Below are 25294 nucleotides of genomic sequence, written 5' to 3'. Positions count from 1 at the left end.
ATTAAATTATAAACATTCAGCGTGCGTAGGACTTGTAGACATTTATTAACACTCCACTACTTTGGACGCCGATCAATAAATGCAAAAAGGGTTAGGTTTTCCTACTGATTATAATACCTTTATTTTAGAAATAGAATATAGTATTTCGTCCGGTTAATCAATGGCTAATTTAGTTGTCAAAATCTACTACCTTTTGTCTGATAGGCCTACAGTGAAGCATGTATTAATTAATTGTACTACGGTATTTGTTGCATGATATTTTGTTGATATAAATTAGCCTTAGGAAGTGATGCACGTGAAATATATTTTGTTAATATACTTTAAATCAAAATGTGCTGGCATTTAAATAATAAGTGGTTGTTTAGATGTTTTATAAACACCAGTACAGCTTGTGGCTGGTCGTTTATCCAGCTAGTGATGGATGTAGTCTCTATTTAAACCGTGTTTACTTGAAACATTCCAAAGGCTACTTGAAACAGACATTACTTGCTAGGTTTGTTAGTTGTAAATTTGTTATTTGCTTGTTATTTTTCCATAAAATATTTACAATTTATATAACTTTATCAATGCAAAACCAGTTTTGTTTTCAATTGTATAACTATACAATAAACAAAGGCTACTTAAAGTATATGTTATTTATCAGGCTAGAATCATAATGGAGATGGTTATAAAAGAAAATTTGTGGGTAAATTGTCAGGATTTGGCAGGTAATTTCTATTGTTTCAATAGTTTATCCTTTTTAATTACTTCTAAAGAAACACTTTCCCAGGTGTAATTACCTAGTGATGTAATGCTCTAAGAAAAAAATGTGGGTTTGTTTATAAAATCGTTATGAAATTCAAGTCCAGTAATGAAATTTTATACTTAGTTTTTGTTGTTTACTTAGTATTTATGACAAAAAAGATTACAGTCCTTTGTATTTCCCGGGATGTGAAACAAATTGGTAATGTTGTTTATCGATGCTATGAACAACATACCTTTCTTCTTTCTTCTTCTTCTTTTGTACCTTTCTTTAACCGTATCTTGAATTTATTAGAGGCACCAGGTTATCATGCAATACGATCATTTTTTAACTACTCAAAGCGGGTTTGGAGCACTTTAACGTCTTAACTTATGATTTTAAAGAAATACAAATCCATCCCACAAAATTGTTTTTCGTTGTCATTTCATGTTAAAGCAGAATATCTTATACCCGGAGATGAGATTCAAGAACGTTTTGTAGCGTTACTTTGAAACTATATTTCACGTAATTTGTGTGATCAGGTATATGTTTGTGTTTGTAGCCAACACCAACTAAACTTAGCACAACTTAAACCCTAGTAAAATCCGTAGGTCTTTATGTTGCTTATAATCCCTATCAAAACGGTACAGTCATTGCATCATAAACTAAACAAATAAACAAATGGTAATGAGTTCGTTGAAGGATCTGCAATAATATGTATCCTGTTGGAGAAGTTCATATCAGATTCATACGACGACACACCAGATCATGATTAAAAGGGAAAATGAAGTTTGGAGGATGAGTTTGATTAATGTAATTTACTGACCCTTTAAAAACTGACTAAGATTAGTTTTAGCTAAAATCATTTGTTAAAGATTTGTGATCAATATATAAACTGCTAGAAAGTTTCAATCCATCCATGATTTGTCCATCCAAAAACAAAGGACGTTTGAAAGTTTTTCATGGACAATTATCAACCACCAACGAAGTTTTGAACACCTACTGAATTTTAGAGGGGTAAATTATCTTGTCTTAGGTTGGCTACTATTAAGCTTAGAGTAAGTTAAAATCTGCTGGGAAAAGGGCCATGGCGCCATAAAACCGTTCGTAAAACGGCTAAGTGTCCAGACACTACCCATATGACGCAAATATGCAGTTTATATTCCTGAACGTACTAAACTGTTACTGTTAGTGGCCATCGCTGCTTTTATACACCATGAAAAGTAGTTTCCGCTTAACTAACTCACCACACTGTAGCTAATCCACAAAAACCAGTTCTGTTTAAAAAAAAACCTTACATATCTAGAACTGAGGACAATTCTATGGAACCATACAAATTCTGGTTTGGGGCTAAAATAACAAAAGTTATACAAATATTTTTTTAAATTGCATTTACCTCACAAGTACTTGTAATAAAGAAAATATACCAATTATCTTGGTTAGTTTACACCCAGTCTTTGCTTCGAGTCATAAATAAACAATAATAGTTATTAGGAGGTTATCCAATAAAATTATAGGATAATATTATTATAATATTAGGAGGTTTTTAAAGTTAAATTTTTATTGTAGATAAAGAGTAAATTCCACCACTAAATAGTTGATCCACTGAACACCATAGAATAACTATTACAATACCAACAACTTAAACTCGGTAATACAGTAACAGAATCCTTTAAAGTTACTATGACTTGTACTATGAGTTGAGTTATTATGACTTGAGGGAGCAAGTTGGTCTAGCGGTTACAGCGCGTGACTTCGGTCCCAGAGGTCCCGGGTTCAAATCATGCCAAATCACCAATGGATTTTATCTATGTGATAATGCCACAACCTCTAGGTCTAGCCTGAAGTAATGTGAAAAACAATTTCGGGCTCGTGCCTAGCGTAACTATGACTTACACAATACTACAATATTGTGTAAGTATCATGGTGCGGTTCGAATAAGAAGACCTTCCTTTTACTTACGAATTGTAATTTTAGTTGCTAGAAGATGACAAAATCTAAATCTCGGTGCCATAAAACATCGAGCTAATTCATTTCGTGAACTTATGATTAATCTAACATGGTTGATATAATTAATTTAATATAAAACCAAGAAAAACTCCAATTCGACCGTTTTGGTCGGTCAAAGTATTTTTATTTACAGGTGTAGTAGTATGATAACCTATCAACTTTCATCAGTAAATTGAGTTATAGTGTCCTTATTGTAGTTATACGCATTCTGTATTTCAAAGTAAAACGTTCATATACTAGTGTTATATAACTAATAATTTTATAACAAATGTATTTCATCCCATGGAATATTTAAAAGTTTAGTGACGGGCTTACGTGCAAGTATTTAGTTAAATGTTTATGGTACAGCATTTTTATTGAACAAAATACAGAGTTGATCTATTGTTTGAATGCAATGTATAAATCTTGTACAACACCAATGTCCCTTTTAACCAAATTTACCATTATGTATGGAATAAGCTGAAGTAGCTCAATTCCAAAACACATGTTCCCAGAACCTTTTAACTCAAAATATTCCAAAGCTCGTCGTACTGATTGTTTAAGCTCAAAACAAATGCTTTAAGCTCACGCAGCAAAGACGATTTATTATTTCCAGGTTATCGCCCCTCAAAATGTATTACATACATTGTATCCAATGTTTAATTTATTCATTCTTCCACGATTCATCAAAGATTGTTCAGCTTAAATGTAACTATAAAACAATGAATATAAATATACGTTTATATTTTACTTTCCAAAATAAGCCCTACATGGAGAAATATATAACTATTAATGTTATTACGATAAACATCAAATAAAGAAAACATTTTGTTATGTTGCCGACTCTTATCGTCAGTCATCATAATCGTATTAAGTAAACAACATAATCAGTTTCTGTTCAATGTCTTTCCATGATCAAAAGGTAAAAATAATAAAAACTAATAAGTTTTCTAAATAACAAAAGAACTACGTTTGAAGTGCATTTACCTTACAAACGTGATTACAAATATTTCATAAACAATATATACAGCAGTAACTATACCGTAAATAGAAGCAATTTTCTTGTATAGGACAAAATACGACTAACTTAAAATCTTTAACAAAAAACTATTTTAATTAATTAGCCTCATTAGCATCAATTTTATTATACCACGTATTTTCTGCAACAGACCATAACCAGGATGCAAAAAACGTGTGATACTGTACTAATGTGAACTTAATCAAAAACGTAGTGTTAGTATATTACATATTTATGGTGTATTACCTATTAATTTACCATGAATATCAATCTATTAAGTTCCTGAAAAGTATCGGTTATAATTAATTATTGAACAATATTTTTGAATGGAAGATACAGAGGTAGCACTTAAACTCCACGACAAAGCAACACTCCAGACCTGTGAAATGCCTGACGAAACAATACATTCAGAAAGTTAGGCAACATTTTCTATCTGGATGAAAGCTCTTTGAAACTCCGAAATCCTTTTTTATTTGTGATTATTTGTTTTCCATTGAAAACATTCATAACACTGTTATTGCTTCGATATGTGCATGATGCATTTGAAATTTTAGATTACACATGACAATATTAACAGGTATCCGATTACCTGATTTTGGTTTAATGTAAAATATTGTAGAAATAGGAAATGCTAATCAATCTGTTTGTCGATATTAGGTTCGTACCTAGGGCTGAAAATAAGGTTTTGCCGGCTCGATATGGTTTTTAAACGATCGAGAGCTGCAAGACCATTTTGGTCAGTAGTACGACCGCTATTTCGTACCACACTATACCCTATTACCACTATTCACCACAATAATAATTCACACTGATAGTCAACAGAACAACAACTTTAAGGTTATGTGAAGAAATAATTTGAGGACACACAAAATTTTAATAAATTGTTGCTAGGCAGCGGTGACAGTAAACAAATCTATTGCAATGCTATAGATACTGATTGTGTATTTAATATGCTTTCGTGTTTTAGGAAAGTAAGCGAGCAGCTGATTTTGCGGCCCTAGGGATGTAAAAACCTGCTCGGTCCCCAAATGACGATGACAGCTGGCGAGGCCAGCAAAACTTAACTTTCAGCCACCAATTGACGTTTGTAAAACAGCCAAAAACATCATAGTGTGGTGAAAACAAAATTATTCCAAAATGTTAATACCCGAGAGATGTGTTTGGCGCAGGTCAGTAAGGGAGTTGAGGACTAACCCTAGGGAAGGAATCATTAGACTACTACGGTATACCCATAGCCTAGACAGTCTGACCTCAGGTACATAAATTGTAATCAGTGTGTACTGTTGTGTAACACATAGTAGTACCTCCATAACTTAAGATGATAAATATCATAGAGTTTATTCATTCTAATATTTAATTGCATTAGGTTTCATTTAATAACACTGACAATTATTCATCAGTTTCATTAATTAACCAATTTAATAAAATGGTCTGATTTAACCAAACTAAGCATAATATAAATTTACCTATGTGAGTAAGAAGCAACTACTTTAACTATAAGAAGTCTAATGGTATGGATTTACCTTTAAGAATATCACAAATATTACAATAAAACTGTTTTACAAATAGCTCAAAAGCTAAATTTAGCCAACCTGTTACTATATGATAGAAGAAATGTTTATGTATCGAAAACATGCATTAGGAATAAAACGTATAGTAAAATATCAAAAGTATTAATCTTACATAGAAAATTAAGCATAAAATGCTGCTAGCCTATGGTTGGCATCGGATACTTCAATGCAACCGGGGCGGTTCCAAATAACAACATAAAACCGTTTGATTAACTTACGTAACCGTTCAATACACTATTTTGTGACTATATGCTCTTTAGCACAATATTAAGCATTTAGTTTTTTTTCATCGATGTCCCCACTAATTTTGCAAAATTTATGTAAAAAAGTAGGTTATGCACTTGATGATGTATATATAACTATCTTCTAATCTATGTAAATTCCCAAATACGATAGATGATTAATCATAATCAAATACCTTTTACTTTTAACACTAATACCAAAACCCCACCTAGGCTGATGTTAACCGAAACCCCCGGTCTGTGAGACCCCTTTGAAAAATAATGGACCCCGCTTTTAACACTATCTCCATAGTTTGAATGCATTTTAATCTCGTGGATTGGCGTGCGAGGAGTGACATCCCTATAATATTAAGAATGCTAAATTGTTTTGAGAATTTTCATCTCTAAGTGATATAGAAATTCCTAAGGAATTTTCTGAATGAAAAAGTTTACGAGTTATTTTATTGCGACGCGGGAAAGACATCTGCTCCCCAAACGCTGGAACTAGGCCACCTCCGCACGTGCTACAAATTGAATCACTAAATGCCTAACAATAGGACATGCACCAAATGTATTTGCCAACAGTTCTATTCCCCGTTCAGTTAGAACTGAACTGTTTCCCATCACAGTGTAAGTGTTTGGACGAGAAAAGGGAAGAGGTTTTGCATTTTAAATGCGTTTATTAAATACTATCGTTGTTTTTATAGCTTCCTTAACAAAACATAAAATAAGTTATTTATTTATAAAGCCTTTGCGTTGAATTGGTACAGGTTACTTTTCCCCCACCCTGATTTGAATACCATATAGCAAACTAAATGAAACCATAGATAAAAACATGTGTTGGTTAGTCTATGATGAAACATAATCTACAGATACAAAACTAAGGTATTGAAAAAGGACTAACCAGCAATCAACAGACTTGAATATTTATGTGGTAGCCTACAAAAATCCAATCACAGTAATAAGTTTAAAATCTTAATGTATGTCCCATATTAATTTTAATACTTTTATGACAGTATCTACGAAAGAGGATGTGGGTTTGTTTGTAACAAATTTGCCAAACAAATAGTTTGACAGTGACAAACTCAGACACCGCTGGACCGATAGCCATGATACTTGTTCCATACATGTAGAATTTAATTAAGTAGGTTTATACACCATTAATTTCGTGACATTTTTCATGGCTTTGCCCTGGGACCAACTTAAAGGTACCCATGCCAGAGATTAAAAAAAAATATTTTGTTTCTAACAAAACATGTGATAGTAGAGGCTAATAGTTTACGCAAAGATTGCGTAAAGATATTGTAACAGGACGAGTAGAAAATTAAGGTACGAGTCTTGGCGAGTGCTTTAAAAACTTCTACGAGTGTCTTTATAGTAGTTTACGCAACTATTGCGTAATGATAGTGTTAACGACACGAGTAGAAAATTTAAGGTACGATCCTTGGCGAGTGCTTTAAAACTTCTACGAGTGTCGTTATAGTAGTTTACGCAACTATTGCGTAATGATAGTGTTAACGACACGAGTAGAAAATTTAAGGTACGAGCCTTGGCGAGTGCTTTAAAACTTCTACGAGTGTCGTTATAGTAGTTTACGCAACTATTGCGTAATGATAGTGTTAACGACACGAGTAAAGCATTTAAGGGACTCGTCAAGACTCTTGCCATAATTTTCTATTCGTCTTGTTAACACTACCTTTACGCAATCGTTGCGTAAACTATTATACTATCATATGTTTTTACGCGAGTTGCGTACACTACTTTACCCACGACGGTGTTTTAATTAGTAAACATCACTACTCATAACTTCTAAGAGGGATTATATTTTCGTTTAAAACCTCTCATTGCCACTGACAGTGATGCAATGAAACATTGTACCAAACACTAATTGCACCACTCAACAACTAAATTGGCCTGAACAGCTGATTAGTTGAAGTTCGAATCATTACATTTATTCACATCTTCTCTCTCAATCCTTGAACCTCATTGGTGAGTTACCCGTGTTGTTGTGAGAAAAAAAACAATCCCGTTATAAAAGTTAACAATGCTGTTATGAGTTACTTTTCAATTCTAAGAACTGAACTGAAACGGCAACTAAAAAAAAACGGTCGTAGGTAAAAAAATATTGTCGATGCATCAGCTTTTTACATTTGTTTCAATTTATATTTTCTTAATTTTCATTAAGTTAACCTTTTGATTTTGCAACACAGTTTTATACAAATACACAAGAGAAAAAAAAATCATTAATCACGATTGATAAATAGATCGATAAATACGCTTGTATAATTCACAAGGTAACTTAATGTGTAACTGTTTTTACAGTATATCTAGAGATCCACATTGAAGTATTCACTTCGTTGCGAAGCACGGGCAGAACAACCTGCATGAATTAGTAATTTGGTATATCTTAATGATTTTGCAGTATCCTTTACGATACAATAAAAATCAATTACATTTTTGAAGACGTTGTAGCATTTGATATTGGCCTTATATTTTAAAAAGATTGACTTGTGAGTTAATAAGATAATGTTACAGTTTCAAGAAAACAATTTTCATGAATATCAATAAACCCAATCCAATCACAAGACAATGGTTCAGTTTTAAGTTATCTTTTGCATTTTAAATTATAGTTCGCGCTATAACAAAACTGCGACAGCTATGAATCTCTTAGAATTGTTTGTCAAAAATAGTTAAATTTAGAAAATACATTAAGGCACTTTTAAGTAAAAATAATTTTACATACAGAGCTCTTTCCACTATTTCAAGCCAGAGGGCAAGAAGTCAGTCTAATATTGCACATGCGAATACGTTGTTTAAGCTCGTAACATTGCATTGCTGCCTGGACGTGTGGTGTATACGGGGTGATTGCAGTTTTACTGTGCCCTCAACTACCTCTTTGGGTGGTAAATGCTGCAAACTGGGTCGGCGTCAACCTACCGGTCTTGTTGCATCCTACATCGTATTGAACGAATCATTGAGTTTGTTTAATAATACAATTTTAATCCAACTTCCCCATCTTCCCAATTTTAAACAACCATCTTCCCCTTAGAAGTTTGTTGCTGGTTTCTTTTCAATGTTAGTAGGTTAAAACTCTAGAACTAGAAGTGGACTAAAACGTAAACAACGGGTAGTATAGTGAAATATCGTCCTTTACCAGGAATACTTGGAAGTTTTGCTCAACTCAATTTTTTTCTTGACTAAATTAATTACCTTGGGTTAAAACACATATAAGGCTTGTTATGCAATAGGAACGATGTTTTAAAAATTTTGTAATTCTTTAATAAAGTTTGAAAGTAATTTACACAACTTATCCGACCACAGAGTTAGAAAATGTACGCATTCACTTAGTATTGAAATATCACTACATTATTTTTAAGAAAACTTTATGAAAGGAAATTTTAGAAATCACCATTACTATATTGTGCTTAATATTAGCGTCGGGTTTAATACTCATATACTCAAACGTAACACACTCCAATTAACATTTGAATGAAATATCGTCTTGAATATTTTATGCGTATGCCAACAAGAATAATGTATTCTCGCACTTTTACAAATAATGCGGTGTGATGTATGCCTTTTTACCCTAGGATCAGTAGGAATAACTTAAAAGTCTTTGTTTTGCCTAAACTTAAGGTAAAAAAACTAAAACTATAAGTAACTTTAAATAACCGGAAAAGAGTATATTTTCTGGAAGATCCTCAGAATGAAAGTTTGACATATTGTCTTACATAACAGTATTTTTATTGTGTGGAGAAATAGACAAAGAAGCAACATGATAAATACCAGTTCTACCAATCACATATATACAAGTGCTACAAATTGATAACACGATTTGACCTTTTTGACCTAGCTGAGTATGTAAAAAAGTTATGTATTATATAGTAATACTGTACAGCAGAGTGATCATATTTATTCCATACTCCATTAGTTAAGTGATTTTCCGATCACACTCCATCGCAAATGATAGCCATCTCTAGTACGTCCAGTTATTAGACACTTACCATGGTGTGGTTGTATTTCGATGGAATTAACATTATGATAAAGAAGTTTTCCTGAATTTGGTAAGTTAAATTAATACATGTCCACGAACGAGCAGCTTCATGTATAATTAGATTATATATTGCATACCCACTACCTCTAAACAGATAAATGTATAGAGGGGAAGTAAACTTAAATATAATTGAAATTGCGTCGAGTGGAATCTCTCACTCCTCACGAAAATAAACAAAACCCTCTCGAGGCAAGAGATTTGAGTCGCGCCTATTGATTCGATTGTCGGGAATCGGAAAATGTTCTTCTGCTGAAGTCAAAGGCTAAAAACACAATATAACGAATGTTGTTTCCCTTTTAGAGGTTCAAAAACTTTATCTTTCCAACTATCGGAAATCTTTAATTAAAAGTAAAAAATTTCCAAAGAGTACTCATAGTTGTATGCCAATTTTGTTACAAGAAACTACAATTTTGTAAAAGGTTAATCTTTGATAAGAGCCAATAAGTAAACAACACCAATAATTAAAGTTACAGTTTAAAACAATGATATAGTTTGTTTAATGTATTTTCTGAATTCGAAATTGTCATAGACTATTTTCTTTCAATTCTGATGCTCATTGCCGAGGTAATAACTATATTTTTCGAACTAATATTTTTATAAGTTTACTTTTAATTAGATAGTTGATTCTTGAAAAATATAAAGCGTGTATGGATTGGGCCGATAATCATTATAAAATTGGCTTCTATAAGGATGAAAAGTATAAAGACCATGTAAGACTTCAATAAGTTCTAAAAATTAAGGAAATTAAATGTTTAAGTTTTATCTCAACTATTGGACTCGCGGGATAATTAACTAATGGTTATATTCTTTACGCAATGTAAACAGTGTGTAAACAATTACAGGAAAGGGCTGGCTGCAAACGTCAGGATACTTCATCAGAGTAATTTAATCAGTCAATAATTGGATTAGTTCCTTGTTTACCGGCCAAGAACAACGATTGCGAGGTTTTTGTAGCAGTCCACTTTAATCCTATTGAGCTGTAAGGTCGAAGCAGATTCACACTTTTTTATTGAACATTCATTTGCATATCAATAAAAATATTCCAATAAATCTATATCTATACTATTATATAAAAATCTAATGGTGTCTGTCTGTATGTGTATTACTAATAGGTGCAAAGAGTTCTGAGGTGAGGATTTTAAAAGTAAATATTGATTGGTCTCCATGGCTGCAATGAGAATACTCCCAATGTTTACATTTGCTTTAAAATGTCAATGTGAACAATAAGAACTGCCAAATTGCATATTTAAGACAGCTGATCCAATGAAATTAAATATAATATTACACACAATAAATTATGTGGTTGGTTTATTTAATCTAAAAGTTTATCAAAGATCATTAATTCAAAAACTATGCCAATGACTATAGAATTAAACAAATATTATAAAAGCGTTGCTGTATCAACTTAGGCTCTATTTTAGATTTTTAAAGTGTCTTAAGTGTTATGAAAATAATGTTATTGATATTTTTTAATTGAAACAGTAAGAAAATTACAATGTATAAATGTTTTTTATGAATTTGCCGAAATTTAAATTTTATATTAAAAATATATTGATCCACAATCACACCAAAGAACATTTATCTAATGAACCATTGAAATGCGTTAGTTGAAAATATAACTTAATATACGACTATTAATTAGAAATTGGTATACTTTGACAATTAGTTTATAAAATTAAGTCTAGGTATGTTTAGTTAAGGCTTTAGTACCACAAATATTATAAGTTGCAAACATAATCTATAAGGAGATAGAAAAAATATGACTAATAATGGGTTTTAAAAGGGTACTTAGTTTTTAATAATATATTTATATATCAAAATATTAGCAAAAAATAGTAATAATTGTGTTATAAATAGTGTATAGTATATAAAAATAGTAATCACTATAATTTTCATAAGTTTCAAGAAATATTTTATTTCAAAATAAAACGGGAAAATATTATATTGTTTAAAACCTTAATTTCAAAGCCAATATTTGTATTTGGATGTTAAAAGGGTTTGGCTTAGATAATGATGTATATCTGTCTATTACACTAAATATTATAGAGGTACAATTGTACAATTGTATTTTCAGATTTTTAACGAAAAGAAAGATGAAATACAATTAGGAGCATCAACTTGTTAGAGTAACGAGTCTTGGAATATTCCCCCGAGGTGGTAAACGACAATAAACAGAGCGAAACTGCTGAGTAGAGTACCAGTAGCGCCATAACCATTAGAAAAGTAGCCATTACCAAGATTTTACAACATTATAACTGGTCTTATTTTTCTGATTTATCCCTTAATACTTCTATTGAAGATAATATGTTGCTTATTGGTTTATACAGCCCATATCACTTCATTAGTAGATAGTGGAAATTTTATAAAGCCTCTGTGGCACTTTTATTTATATAGCACACCCTAACAGTTGCCAATGATTTTATGCTATCCCGTGGTAGTAGTAGTAGTTTGATTGTATAGCCAAGTAAGGCTTATTTTAAGTGATGTATGTCTTTTAAAGGTCTGTCTTATTAGAGTTGTAAACAGTTTTGCACAGAAAAGCTCTCAACAATGTGTGGGTGGAATTGAATCTCTCGTTTACAATACTATTTTTTCCCCAAAACAATATTATAGAACATCCAGATATTGGCAATTACGCATCCTTTATAATTTAAGTGACGAGAAGATCCGTCGACTGATCCGCGTCTATAAGTAGCCTATCTTAAGAACTTTTCTATGTAAGTGCTTTAACCGTGTCCTATAAGTCCTTTAACATTACAAGAACTCGTCATTAAGTGGGATTTACGATCAAACAGAACAGATACAGCATGAGTAGCTTTACATTTAAGACACAAAATACAACATCGATGGTCATGCAGCCAGACTCACCGCGCTTAGACGTGGGGGATGTCAATCTCTCACCACCTGTGGACGTGCAAACCCACACTACTCGATAGAACCACCTCCACTACTGCTACATCTACGTATATACACTAATCACTACAACATCTATGACGTACTGGCTTATACGTCTTGTCTTTGTGTTCGACAAGACACCCAATGTATGTACGCGTCATTTAATATTGGAAACGATAAAAACCTGTTATCCTATATGCCTAGGAATACATCCACCAAAACTGATTTTCAAAAATACCGTTCGTTCCTCATAATTGCTCTCAAGATATTCTTATTTTTCATATATTGTACACATCACTTATGCTTTGTGTGTTACAGGTGACAACTACTGTGCATCACTTGATCATTGCTAACAGACATAAAATTGATTTCGTTATATAAAACGACATTTTTGTTTTTAAATCAGGAGTCACCATGCACATTAAATAGTTGTTTTTCATTATTTCAGATTAATATTATAAGGTTATTATCATTGTACTTATCATCTACAGACGATTCCTAAATATCACATGGTGAAAAGACTCATGGTTTGGCAAACGCGTACTTGTAAGATCCATATGTAAATAATAGCAAATACAAAAAAAGTATTAGTTATGAGATCTTTGTTTATTTTTAAATTAGGTAAAACATTTCTTAACACCAGGTAATTACTCGTTTTAACGTAATGGTCACTCTAAACAGGAGTATTTAAACAATACAATATATGTTATTATTTCTTTGTAAATTATTGGGCTTCTTAAACTCAAAAGTTGATGGAAGCGTAAAAATGTTATACAGTATATGACACCTAAACGAGTTTGCGGCGAAAAAATTACTCCATAAATTTAACCTCACGTTATTGCATGGCGCCTGGTGCCAAGTTTCCTCTTAGCTTACGTATTTGGACACCCGATGTTTTGACTTAAAAATTGCAATATATTTAATACTAATGCCCATTAATCCTTTAAAACGTATCAAATTATCAAAATACTCCATGAAAATACTGCACTGCATGTTTGATTTTAGAGATAATAATAAAATGTGAGTTATACGTTCAGTAAATCATTAAAATAGTTCCAAAATTCTCATGTAGTAAAGATAACTTAGTTCTAAATTATTTTGGATAGGCAATAAAACCCCCCCTTCAAGTTAGGGGATAAAAAACAACAAACCAAGTAAATGCAATTTAATAATCATAGTGTCTTAAAAGTAAATACTAAATGATAAATGACTCACTCCTCGCTCTTTTCGAGAGCTCCCTGAGTAATTCCTTGTAGTAAAGGTAGTTCATGGTTTCATTGAAGCTGAGATGAGCGGAGCGAGCTCCCAAAGCCATGAACACCCCTTGCAGGGTGAAGTGGCACTTGGAGTTGCCTTTGTTGGAGCCGATGGGGTAGTTGTAGTAGAGGAGGCCGGCCACGGACCAGTTGAACTTCTGGAGGATGTGAAGCAGCGCCTTGCCCACGTGGACGTAGCTGCCCATCATACGGGTCAGAGTGGGGAACTCCGTCTTGTACATGAAGTGGTCAACTTGCGCCCCGGCAGTCAACACTGGTAACTTCCATCGACCCGCGTACCTGGCGACTGGTGCGATCACGTAGTCACACACCGGGCCCAGGAACGCATCTGTAAAAACACGTGGTTACAAAATGTGTATATTGCCAAACAAATATGATAAGGTTGGATCTGTCTCTTGACGACTTCCTGATCACAAGCTGCTCCCGGGACCAAGGAATGAATCTAACAAATATGATTGATTTGGTTTTTTGGCATCACAAGCTACTACGGATCACAAGTTGCACCCGGGACCAAGGAATGAATCTGTAAAATCACGTGATTTCACAACTATGATTGAGTTGCTTTTGCTGCATCACAAGTTCCTACGGATCACAAGCTGCAGCCGGGACCAAGGAATGAATCTGTAAAACCACGTAGTTTGCACAACATATATGACTAAATTGGTTTTGTCGCATCACAAAAAAGTTTGGTCCTATGGATCACAAGTTGCACCCGGGACCAAGATACGAAAATGTAAAAAGACATAGTTACAAAATGTTTATTTGGTAAGAGAAATATATTATAGTTGGCTTTGTGTTGTGACTTCCTAAGACACCTGGGTATCACTGGTCACACACCAATCCAAGTAAAGCTTTTAAATCAATATATTGTCACAAAATATTTCGTGGTTTGCTATAGTTATCTTCCATCTCGGGGCATCGTACTTACAAGGTGGTAACTGGGAAAAGATTCACATTTGAGTTGCAGAATTATTTGGCAACAAAACATTTTTATGAAACATATTATGAAGTGAAAAATGCTACAGAATTTATGTGTGACATAACTTAAGTGGAGTCAGCTTTGATAAACTGTAAATATGTACACTAACTTCTGGAATACATCTGAAAAAAACAAGATACAGTATCCCAAATTGTTTGTGGTCGACACAAATGTGTTCATTATTTGAACTCGCACCCCTCTCTGTGGCTCCTTTGGGCGTATGCAAAACTGTTTGGAATAGTGTATTTAAACATCAGTTCTAAAAAAACTACTTCTCAAAACCCCTTCTATAAAGTTTTAGCTTTTTTGTGGAATAACAACGTGTGTTATTTATTTATTTATTTCCCAACGGATTGCACCTTTTTACAAAATATGTGTGTACAATTGAGATGGCATTTGCAATATTACTAACTGGAAAAGTATAACAATGGTAATAACAAAGTGATAATAAATAGTAATAGCAAGTAATAACAAATAGTGATAACAATAGTAATAATAAATAGTGATAACAATAGTAATAACAACGTAATAAATAACTATAAATATTATAACAGAAGAATAAACTAAAAAGAGTATCAACAAAGAATATGAACAGCAAGTTTCAACGATGACAAGACAAATATGCAGATGTGCTGTAGTGTGGTTGCTCAAGTGATCAGGGAGACCTTCTTTTTGAACCGTAGGGGCTTGTCACCGAAGAAATCCAGCTGAGCAGCCGCCGTGCTACCAGCCTTGAGTAGTCGGCTAATTCCGCTGTTGTAAGAATAGTAGGCTGGGAGAAAGCGTCTGCTGAATATAGTCCTGGAGCGGGTGCCTCTGGGTGTGGTAATGTCGATACCACTCAGGATGTTGGGGCAATCGACAAACCCGTTAACCAGCTTGTAGAGCATGAATATGTCAGCATGATGACGTCGGAGTGACAAAGGCAGAAGATCGAAGGACTTCTCCACATCGTCAACCGGGGTAGTGCGGTAGGTAAAACCAAGTCTCGGTCCAAGCATCCGTATGAAGCGGGTTTGTATGCTCTCCAGTTGGCTGACGTGGTTCTTCTGGAAGGGAGACCAGATGATAGACCCATACTCCAGCAGCGGGCGTACCAGGGACTTGTAGAGCGTGATCAAGGTGAAGGGTGAAATGAAATTCCTTGTTGATCTGAATATGAAACCAAGCAGGGAGCTAGCTTTGGTTGTAATGTGGGCAATGTGCTCGTGAGGGTTGAGCGAAGGGTTCATTATCACTCCGAGATCTCGTACCCTGTCCACTCTCTTCAGTGTAGAACCATTGAGGACGTAGTCATATTGGACTGGGGCTGCACCACGTTTGTAGGAGATGACGACACATTTCAAGACGTTGAGCTCCATGAAGTTTTCCTTGCACCAGGCGTCGATGTTAGTGAAAGAAAGTTGGAGGCGCTCAAAGTCAGAAGCCAATGACACCGAGCCAAATACCTTAATATCATCGGCGAACATGAGAAATTTGGTGAGGATGACGTTGCCAATGTCATTCATGAACAGGTTAAACAGCAAGGGACCGAGGTGGGACCCTTGCGGGACTCCAGATAGGACACTGAATGGCGTAGAAAGGCACCCGTCGTACTTGACTACAAGGGTTCTGTTGGTCAAGTAGCTGTTTAACCACTCAAGCAGGGCCCCCCCCACACCATATCCGGCAAGCTTTGCTACAAGGATGTTGTGATTGACCTTGTCAAAGGCTTTGGAGAGATCAAGGTAAACACAGTCACCTTGGAGAGCATCGCCAAAAGCGGCCATGACGTATTCTTGAAACTCCATCAGGTTTGTTACTGTTGAGCGTGAGCGCAGGAAGCCATGTTGAGAGGAGGAGATACATTTACGGAGATGAAAATAGAGGTAGTCCAAAACAATGCTCTCGTACACCTTGGCAACAGCAGAGAGAATGACAATGGGCCGATAGTTTCTGACATTTGAACGATCACCCGATTTGAAGATGGGGACGACAAAGCCACGCTTGAGGGCCGATGGGAAGATTCCAAGTGAGAGCAGGGATGTAAACCAGATAGCCAGATGAGGAGCCAAAATAGGGGCACAGTATTTAAGAACGCACGGAGGAATAGCATCAGAACCAGCTCCCTTATTAGGGTCGAGCGAGGCAAGTTTGAGTTGAACGTCTGAGGCAGTGATGACACATTTAGTGATGGAGAAGTTCCAGCCAAAGTTGAAGACAGGCGAGGGAATTTGGTTCTCCGTGAAGACGGATGAAAAGTAGTTTGAGAATAGTTCGCACTTTCCGGCAGCACTCTCAGCCTCTCTACCATCAAATGATAGTTTAGCAGCAGGGGATGGACTGCTCTTGAGTCTGTTGACGTGAGACCAAAAAGATTTTATGTTATGAGGAATGTCGTCTTCAATTCTTTTTAAGTAGTCTCGATGACACTTGGTGGCTAAAGACTTGCACTGGCTTCTCAAATTGCGAAAACTTTCACGATGACGAAGATTTCCTGAGGTTTTAAGAAGTCGATGGGTGGCCTTCTTCCTTGAGACAAGTCGTTTTAGCTCCTCGGTGAACCAGGCAGGAAAGCTTGAGGATTGAAGCTGTTTTGTGGGTGTATGTTGAGATATGATTGAGCCAAGGTGGTCGCAGAAGTCAGAGAAGGCAGATTCGACATCAGGTAGAGAAGAAGGTGAGGGATAGTTAACGTTCTGCAGATCACGAAATACAGCGTCCAAGTTGCATTTTCTGAAGTCAGGTACGATCCTGACGTCGCTCGAGGCTGAGCGTTTCTGCAGCAGGATTGAGCAGGGGAGCGCAGGGTGATGAATGTCTTCGGCAACAAGAAGGTCGTCAGCGCGGATAACTGCAGTTGTAGGAGTAGATGAAAAAATGAGGTCCAGGTAGACACCTCTGCGATTTCGGATTTTGTTGATTTGGGAGAGGTTGTGAGTATAAGCTAAGTTGCGTAGGTAGTTTGAAGAGGAATCGCCTTCGCAGGAATCAAGCTCACCCCAGTCCGCTTCAGGTTTGTTAAAATCACCGAAGAGAAGCACATCGTCCACGAAGTTAGAAGATGAGAGGATATCCTCCACCACGTCACAGAAGTCGGCATAGACAATGGCAGGCTGGCTGGGGGGGATATAGACAGAGCCCAACAAGATGCGACGGGTTCCAGAAGTACAGGTAACAAAAACGCATTCCGAGGAGCAGGCATGCAAGGGGACAAGTTGACATGCTAGGTGATCACGTACTGCTATGAGAGTACCACCACCACTAATCTTATTGCTCGTGGCCAAAGATCTGTCACATCTGAAAACGTTAAAACCAGTGAGGCCAAGTTCTGAAGAGTTCATGTCAGGTAAGAGATTCGTTTCAACTAGGGTGATAATATCGTAGGAGGAAGTTGTAGCACTGATTGAGAGTTCAGAAATTTTGCTTCTTAAGCCATTCACATTTTGAAAATAACAAGTGAGGTGATGCGGTGCGCCGTTGGGAATTATTCGTTTTTTGAATTTTTAACAATCTGGGGGATGTTGTTTAGGAACCTTATGGTGAGATCCTTTTCGCCACGGGTGGTGCGTTCCTTTAATTCGGCGTTGAGGTTTTGAAGGTGGGCGGCTTCACGGGGAGTTCTGTCTCTGGATAGCTTGACGGAAGAAAATCGTGGATTCAAAATGGTCCCAGAGCTGGCAAAATTCTTCATTGCAGTGATCACATCGGAATTGCTGCCAAGCACAACTTTAAGAGGCCGAGGTTTGTCAGGTTTTTTACCACCAACACGGAAAGTTTTGATCCCATTGTTAGAGAAATTAGGAATGAGGGTTGAGAAGAAGGAAATTGCCAATTCCAGATCATGTTTTTTCCTGGCATCAACATCACCCACAGATGATTCTTCCAGATTGTAGATCATTAAGTTTTTAGCTCGGCGGGTGCGCTCGTTTAGCTCAGCTATGGTAGTTTCCAGATCTGTGGAGGGGGATGCATTTTTGTCTTGGGGATACCCTGACCTCGATTTGATCCACTCTAGGTTCTAGTGCTGACAATCCAGTACGAATGGTAGCAACTTCGTTCTTTATATCAGCTACATCATTTGAAATGGTATCAATTTTATTTACTTTGTCAAGTAGAGTATCAAGTTTGCCCAGTACCGAGGACATTTGGGAGGTAAGTAATGCGAGTGGTTGGTTAGAAGTGTTCACACAATCTGTTCTGGTGCAGTGCCATTTTGCGTTGGTATTTCCAGAAATCCGCTGGTAATCTGTTTTGCTCATAGCAATGCAAGTCCTGTGAAACCATCGTTGACAGGGGCCATCGCAGCTGACGCCTTCCTCGGTATCAAAGACTTTTTTGACGCAAATAGGGCAGGAGGTAGACATGATGTAAGAGAAGAAACACGGCTCCCCAGTGACCCGACACTTTTTATAGTACTGCCTGCGCAGATCTAGAAGGCTGTGGATTTTGGACGTCCAGAGATTCCCCCGTGGCGACAGGTTTGGTCACAACGAGAACGGTGGAAATGGAACGAAAGATGGGCCTAGGTTTGACGACAGGGTTGATGTTTGGATGGTTATTGCAGGGCAGATTATTAATTACTTGACGAGTCCCATCAACATATAAACTCACTGTAGTTTGTTGTGCAAAACTCCAGCGGAGCCGGGCAGCCAAAACAAGGTAGGTGACAAGAAAATCAAAAATTAAGCGGAGTCATCACAAGTAACACTTTAAGTCTGCCATCTTGGTTTTTTTTATATATTTTTTTGGTTATACCACCAGCCTGAATATAAGTCAACTGGGAAATACAGTATTTGAATACTACCACACAATATGTTTGGAATAAATTTAAGGGTTAACTTGTGCCTAAACTTCAATGAATTTGAAATTTATAACAAATGCTAACCGCAGGGATACATCTGCATCAACAATTGTAGCTACTAACAATATCTGATTATAAAGATCAACGTTTGCTTAAGAAAACTTCCATTCATCAAAGATATTTCCGAGGTACAATGCATAATCGAACATTAACTCTAGGGACTAATACCTTCTACGACATCAGTTGTAGAAAACACATCAGTTAAACATCAAGTGACAAAGTGTGTGTGTGGTCCATTGAACCTTTTGTTATTTTATTGTTGACTTGTGCTTTAGATAATATTTAAATAGCAAACAAAAATATCTTGAGGTATAGTCTACTGCACTGCAGCTGTCATATTTAAATAGGCAATCCGAATAGATTGTTGATGACCTGATGCTAATAACTCTATTCTTTAAAGACCTATGTTATGATAAAAATCGATTTAAATTTAGTTCAACCATGAAATCCAAACGATATTTATGCTATTTTTAGGCGTAGGTCTACCAACGTTAAATTCAAATTGAGAACCTCCAACACAATAGAAATAATCTCAAAATTTAGATTAAATTTTCTTTACAACAGAAAATTATATGTAAGCACATATTAAGTATTTGAATAGATTTGTCCAATATCAGTACAATATATTGTATAACAAAAACAATTTGATAAATCTACTTGCATTGTTCACTATGACAGCGATTCCAACGCTCCAATGCCAATGCATTATGTAAAAATCGTCCCATTAATAACGTTTATACAATTATAAAGCGAAATTGTGATAATGATGATGTTAATGCTGGCTGCTAGCCGCGGGTCGTTAAGCAAATGTTCAGGGTGAGCAGCGCTGATGCTGATGTTGACGTTGAAGCCATCAACACGCATCAAGTGAAAACGAGGCGTGCAGTCTCCTCAAGTATACTACTCGTATTTATATTTGTGAACCTATTTTATAAAATATATTATTAGAAGTGTTTATTATCATAAACGTTTGAGTTTGAACATTTCAAATTAACTAGATAACTATGCAGTTGAATATTTTTAATCTCAACATTATGTTTAGACATATTATGTTGTTAGCTGCATGACATGAAACGTACAGCTAGGTAATTTAGTAAAATATTTCCCAGTAATGTGTAGAATTAATTCTTAATAGACATATAAGAGAAACTAAATAGTTTCAACTGATATTCATTAATAATTCCCAAAGTTAGAGTAAAACTTTACGTACGTTGTATTTAAGACTAAGTATGAGTGATTCTAAAGTGTAGCTATTATCTATATATTAATAGATTACACATATAAATTAATATATACACGTTTTAATTTATATAGGTTTTTGTTTTCCTACAACCAAACTAGCTCGTCATCAATCAATCGTAAAACAACGTAGTCTAGCAAAAGTATAAGTTACCATTTTCTAGTTGTTTCGAAATTAATAATCCTGGAATGTATGAGATTGAATATTAAATGCAATGATTTATCGTGAAAGGAAAGGAATTTATAATGTGACAGTAGCAGCACTAAATAATTCTCTGCGAATCCAGCTGTCGCATGATACGTTTGGTTAAATATGTCGAACAAACGTTTAGTCAAGTGAAATAATATAAGATTTACTCTTCTACCACTGTTTTCAACTATCAAATAATGTGCATTAAGTTTTAATCATTATTTGTCTATCGGTTTTCACTTCATCTATTCTATTGTATAATTCAATCGCTTTAATGCAATCACGTAACTAGTAAAACTATAATACACAATTAAATTGCTATCAACACAATCCATTTTTTGTTATTTTTTGAAAGTAGACTTGACATTCGTCAATGAGCTTAAAAGTTGCAACGGTTGTTACTATTGTTGAGATGATTGGCGAAGGTAAAGCCTAATTTTTAGTTACGTCAATGGCGTCATTGAAATGTTGACAGCCAATAATTATTACAGTTCAGGTTATGGATCCTGTCCACCTATTCAGGATAGGAAGACTTGTTTATAATCAACTAAACCAAAATTCTTTTTTTTTGTGTTCTACGCAAGTGTAATTTTTCGCTTTGAAAGGGAAAACATAATTATATATTTTTTAAACAAATATATATTTTTATGACAATTTACTTAAAACACTTTAAACGATTAAGAAAAAAACAATGATTTTTTATCAACTCTAAGAAGATTGGACTATTTTAGAAGTCACATTTTATACCCATTATTGACAATAGTGACAAACGATAAGTGATAATATGGCAACAACAAACCCTAATAAATACAAACTTAATTGTATTATTGTATTGTATTATACTTTCTACAACAATGAAAATTGTACATCTGTTGTCGTGCTAGCAAGGAATTTGATTAGTCTCCTTACAAGCGATGATAATTTAATTTTCGACATACCGTAGAAACGAGCTTTCTCAGACAATTCTTTGCTCAATCTACTTAATGAAGTGAACGTAAAATAATTTCACATACAAATACACGTTTATATTTAACAGTCTTAGTCAGTTATACTGTAATTTGCTTTGTCACTGTCCTCTTCATGATAATCCCAAAAATCTGTTAAGTTATTATATTGGAACGATTAGAAGTGGATTTATTAAACAAGTGTCTCTATCAGTAAAATATTTGTAATGTATTCCTCTTTTTATGGATTTATAGATTTGTTTCAACATTAAATGTGCTTATCAATGTGGTCTTTGGGCTTATACGTTACGTATCCTTCTAAATTGCTTAGATAATCTGATAAAAGTGTACTTGACTTCAAGGTAAGAAGCCTGGAAACTAAAATAAAGTCCTCCCAAAGGCCTGCTGTTGTCTCCTTCCTCTCTTGTACATCTTAACTACCGAGATCCTATTAACGTAGTCTCAAAAGCAAATGCGTGATCTTACTCAGGATAAAAACAATGGAACATTGGAAATGATTACCTTAATACATTAAACGTAGTAATTTGAGACCTTATACAAGAATGCAGGAGGAATACTGTAGTTTTAAGTAAATACATTTTTAAATTGAATTAACATTTGCCTTGGCAATGAAGTAGACTTATTTTTGATTGCGTTAATTGTGGTACAACGATTGATTGCCTCGTTGAATATATTGTTCACAAAACATGATCATTGAATTATAAAAAAGAAATAAACTTTTTCAAGTGTTAACTGTGCAAAAAATATTACATTATTTTTTTATAAAACAACATTGTACAATAAAGATCGTCTTAACAATAAAATATTTATCTTAGAAGAATATAAATTTATGTAGTGCGTCAAAGTGTTCCTTAACTGATGATGAAAAGTGAAGCTAATAAATATTGGAGAGGCGGCCAGAGTCCGTCCAAATTGTTAATCAATCTGCGTCTACCCTCCGCACTAGATTAGGGTCTATCAATATTTGGACGTATTTCCTGTTCATTGTCGAAGGCTTTGAACTATTTTTGTATCGTAAAACTCTCAGATACATACACGATATTGGTGTATGAACGTAATTTTAAACATGCAAATGCATTTTGATTGGGCATGTTTAACCAAGTAACTATTACTGTCGTGCAATTTAATGATTTCCATTTCATTTGGACATTATTTCCACGGAAATAAAGCTATTTAAAATAACTTTGTATTAGTTATTGGTAATTAGTTATTAAATAAATAGTAAATAGTAGTTATTGGTTATATGCTATTGTAAGGGTTTATGGGGGTTTTATGGGGTAAAAATTTGTCTTTTCCATTTTTGTCCCTAAAAACACAAAATTTCACAATTTCTTCTTTTCTAAGCATTTTGTAGAGCTTAAAAACAAATAATTTAGTATATTGAAGCGTTATTATGCGCTTAATAAGGAGAAAATAAAAAAAAATAATTTAAAATCCCCATGTTATTCTTATGGAGAGTAAGTCAACTTTTGTAGTTTGCTTGTTTATGAACATATTTTGATCAAATTTGGAAGATACATTAATTTCTTGCTAAACTACAGTATTAAGATTTTACAACAAAAACACTTGTTTACCCCCCTGTTGCAGCAAACCTGAGTTATAATTATATTTAAACAGGGAATAAATGTGAAATTTTTAAGTAGACATTTTAGTGTAAATCCAATCAGGCAAATGGAAATTTCCTAATTTTGCAGGTTTGCTGCGGCGGGGTATTTGAATATCTTTATCACACAAAGCTTATTGACGCGTCGACTACTTGACAAGGACAAATTGAGATCTGAGATGGCCAACATATGTCACTACTATTCCACAACAATCTTTAAAATGTCTTAGCTGTACGTTTACGTTAGAAGTAAGTTACTAGTGTAATATTTAATTTAACTTAATACAAAAATACAAAAAGCTTAACCTTATCAATCTGTATGGTCCTTTTAATTAATGTATTACTGTATACTATTTTAAAACATAAAATATATTTTGTGAGGCCATAATAATCTCAGATTGCAAATAATAACCTCGCAAAGATGGGTTTTTAGAGTTAAGGATTTGTAGCTTGTCAACATTTTTCAAGAAAATATACATAAAGAGATTTGTGTCATATGTCTATTTCTATAAAGCATAATTTTCACCATAATTAAGTATGCACTTAAAAATGAAAGAGCAGATTTGATGTTATTATCTTAAAATCTATAACTGATCAAATATGATTTACATGGCATTGTATGAAGAAATTATATATAACGAGGCATGAAATTAGTTCACAACCAGTTTCCATGAACTGGGTATGCCTTACTATTATGTCAATCATAAATTTGTCAACGTGGCTCTTGTTAAATATTTGTCAACAATTTCACTGTACTTGAATTATTGATTCTCGTTTACCAAAGGTTAAATCCATTTCTTGAGGAAACTATTTTTTTCAATTACAAGACTATGATATAAATAAAGATTATGTTAAAAAAATAACAGGTGGTCAGCTTATAAACCACTGAAACTTAGTTTTTAGGTATGTTCAACGCCATAAAAGCTAACTAGGAAATCTAAAAAATTCCACGTAAAAAACAATGAACATACGTTTTAATGTGCCTGTATGTAGCGTACAACAGTAACAAAGGGCATATCTATATATTAATTTGAAACTGTTTTTCTTTGTGACAGCTATTTTGAGAGAACGGCTGGGCGTAGAAACTCGGTAGAGGTGTCTAAAGAAAGGTCCTGGTCTGTAGATGAGCCATCAAAAGAGAAACATGGAGAATTCCCTCGGGGCTCTGCCCCAGTGGCCTTGAAATTCCCATACCATGTTATTCTTATGGAGGAAAACGAGGTTTTTGTCACAGCTAATTTGAGAGAACGGCTGGGCGTAGAAACTTGGTAGGGGTGTCTAAAGAAAGGTATTGGTCTGTAGGTGAGCTTTCAAAAGAGAAACGAGGTAAATTTTCTTAGGCCTCTGCCCCAGAGGCCTTTAAAGTTCACTTTGCAATTTTGTTTACATTTCGACCATATGGATAATTTTACACTACTTTTAATGAACCAGCTGTTAATATTAAAATTGTATTCAAAGGTCTACTGAAACTGTCAAAATTAAATGTTTACATTATTATTTATTATTTTAAATGGATTCTCCACAGCATGGCAAGTTTTTTATAGTTTCACCAAAATGATGAATTTATGATACGTTTTAAATGTTTTGCTTAAAAATCAATGCTTTATTGCTTTTAGAAAATTTTGGGTTGAAAATTGTGTCATAGATAAGTACGTTGAGGATGATAGCTGTGTTCAAGTTTTGGAATAGACTAACTACGGAGTCTATGGTTTTGGTAAAGTAGGTGAAC

At 34.5% G+C, this 25294-nt stretch overlaps 1 protein-coding gene across 2 annotated transcripts in view; it reads right to left on the bottom strand.

Annotated features, from left to right (window-relative positions):
• Positions 1-25294, bottom strand: part of LOC128983360 (atrial natriuretic peptide receptor 1-like) — a 282494-nt gene that overhangs the window by 72381 nt on the left and 184819 nt on the right. For both annotated transcript variants that reach the window (XM_054402630.1, XM_054402622.1), the window contains exon 3: positions 13685-14074. In XM_054402630.1, the coding sequence (XP_054258605.1) occupies positions 13685-14074 (390 nt within the window). The remainder of the gene's footprint in view (positions 1-13684; positions 14075-25294) is intronic.

The sequence above is a fragment of the Macrosteles quadrilineatus genome, unplaced genomic scaffold, assembly GCF_028750875.1.
Source record: "Macrosteles quadrilineatus isolate MER2022 unplaced genomic scaffold, UCM_ALF_1.0 Scaffold_1__1_contigs__length_201487025, whole genome shotgun sequence".
NCBI lineage: Eukaryota > Metazoa > Arthropoda > Insecta > Hemiptera > Cicadellidae > Macrosteles > Macrosteles quadrilineatus.
This window is presented reverse-complemented; position numbering and strand designations above follow the sequence as displayed.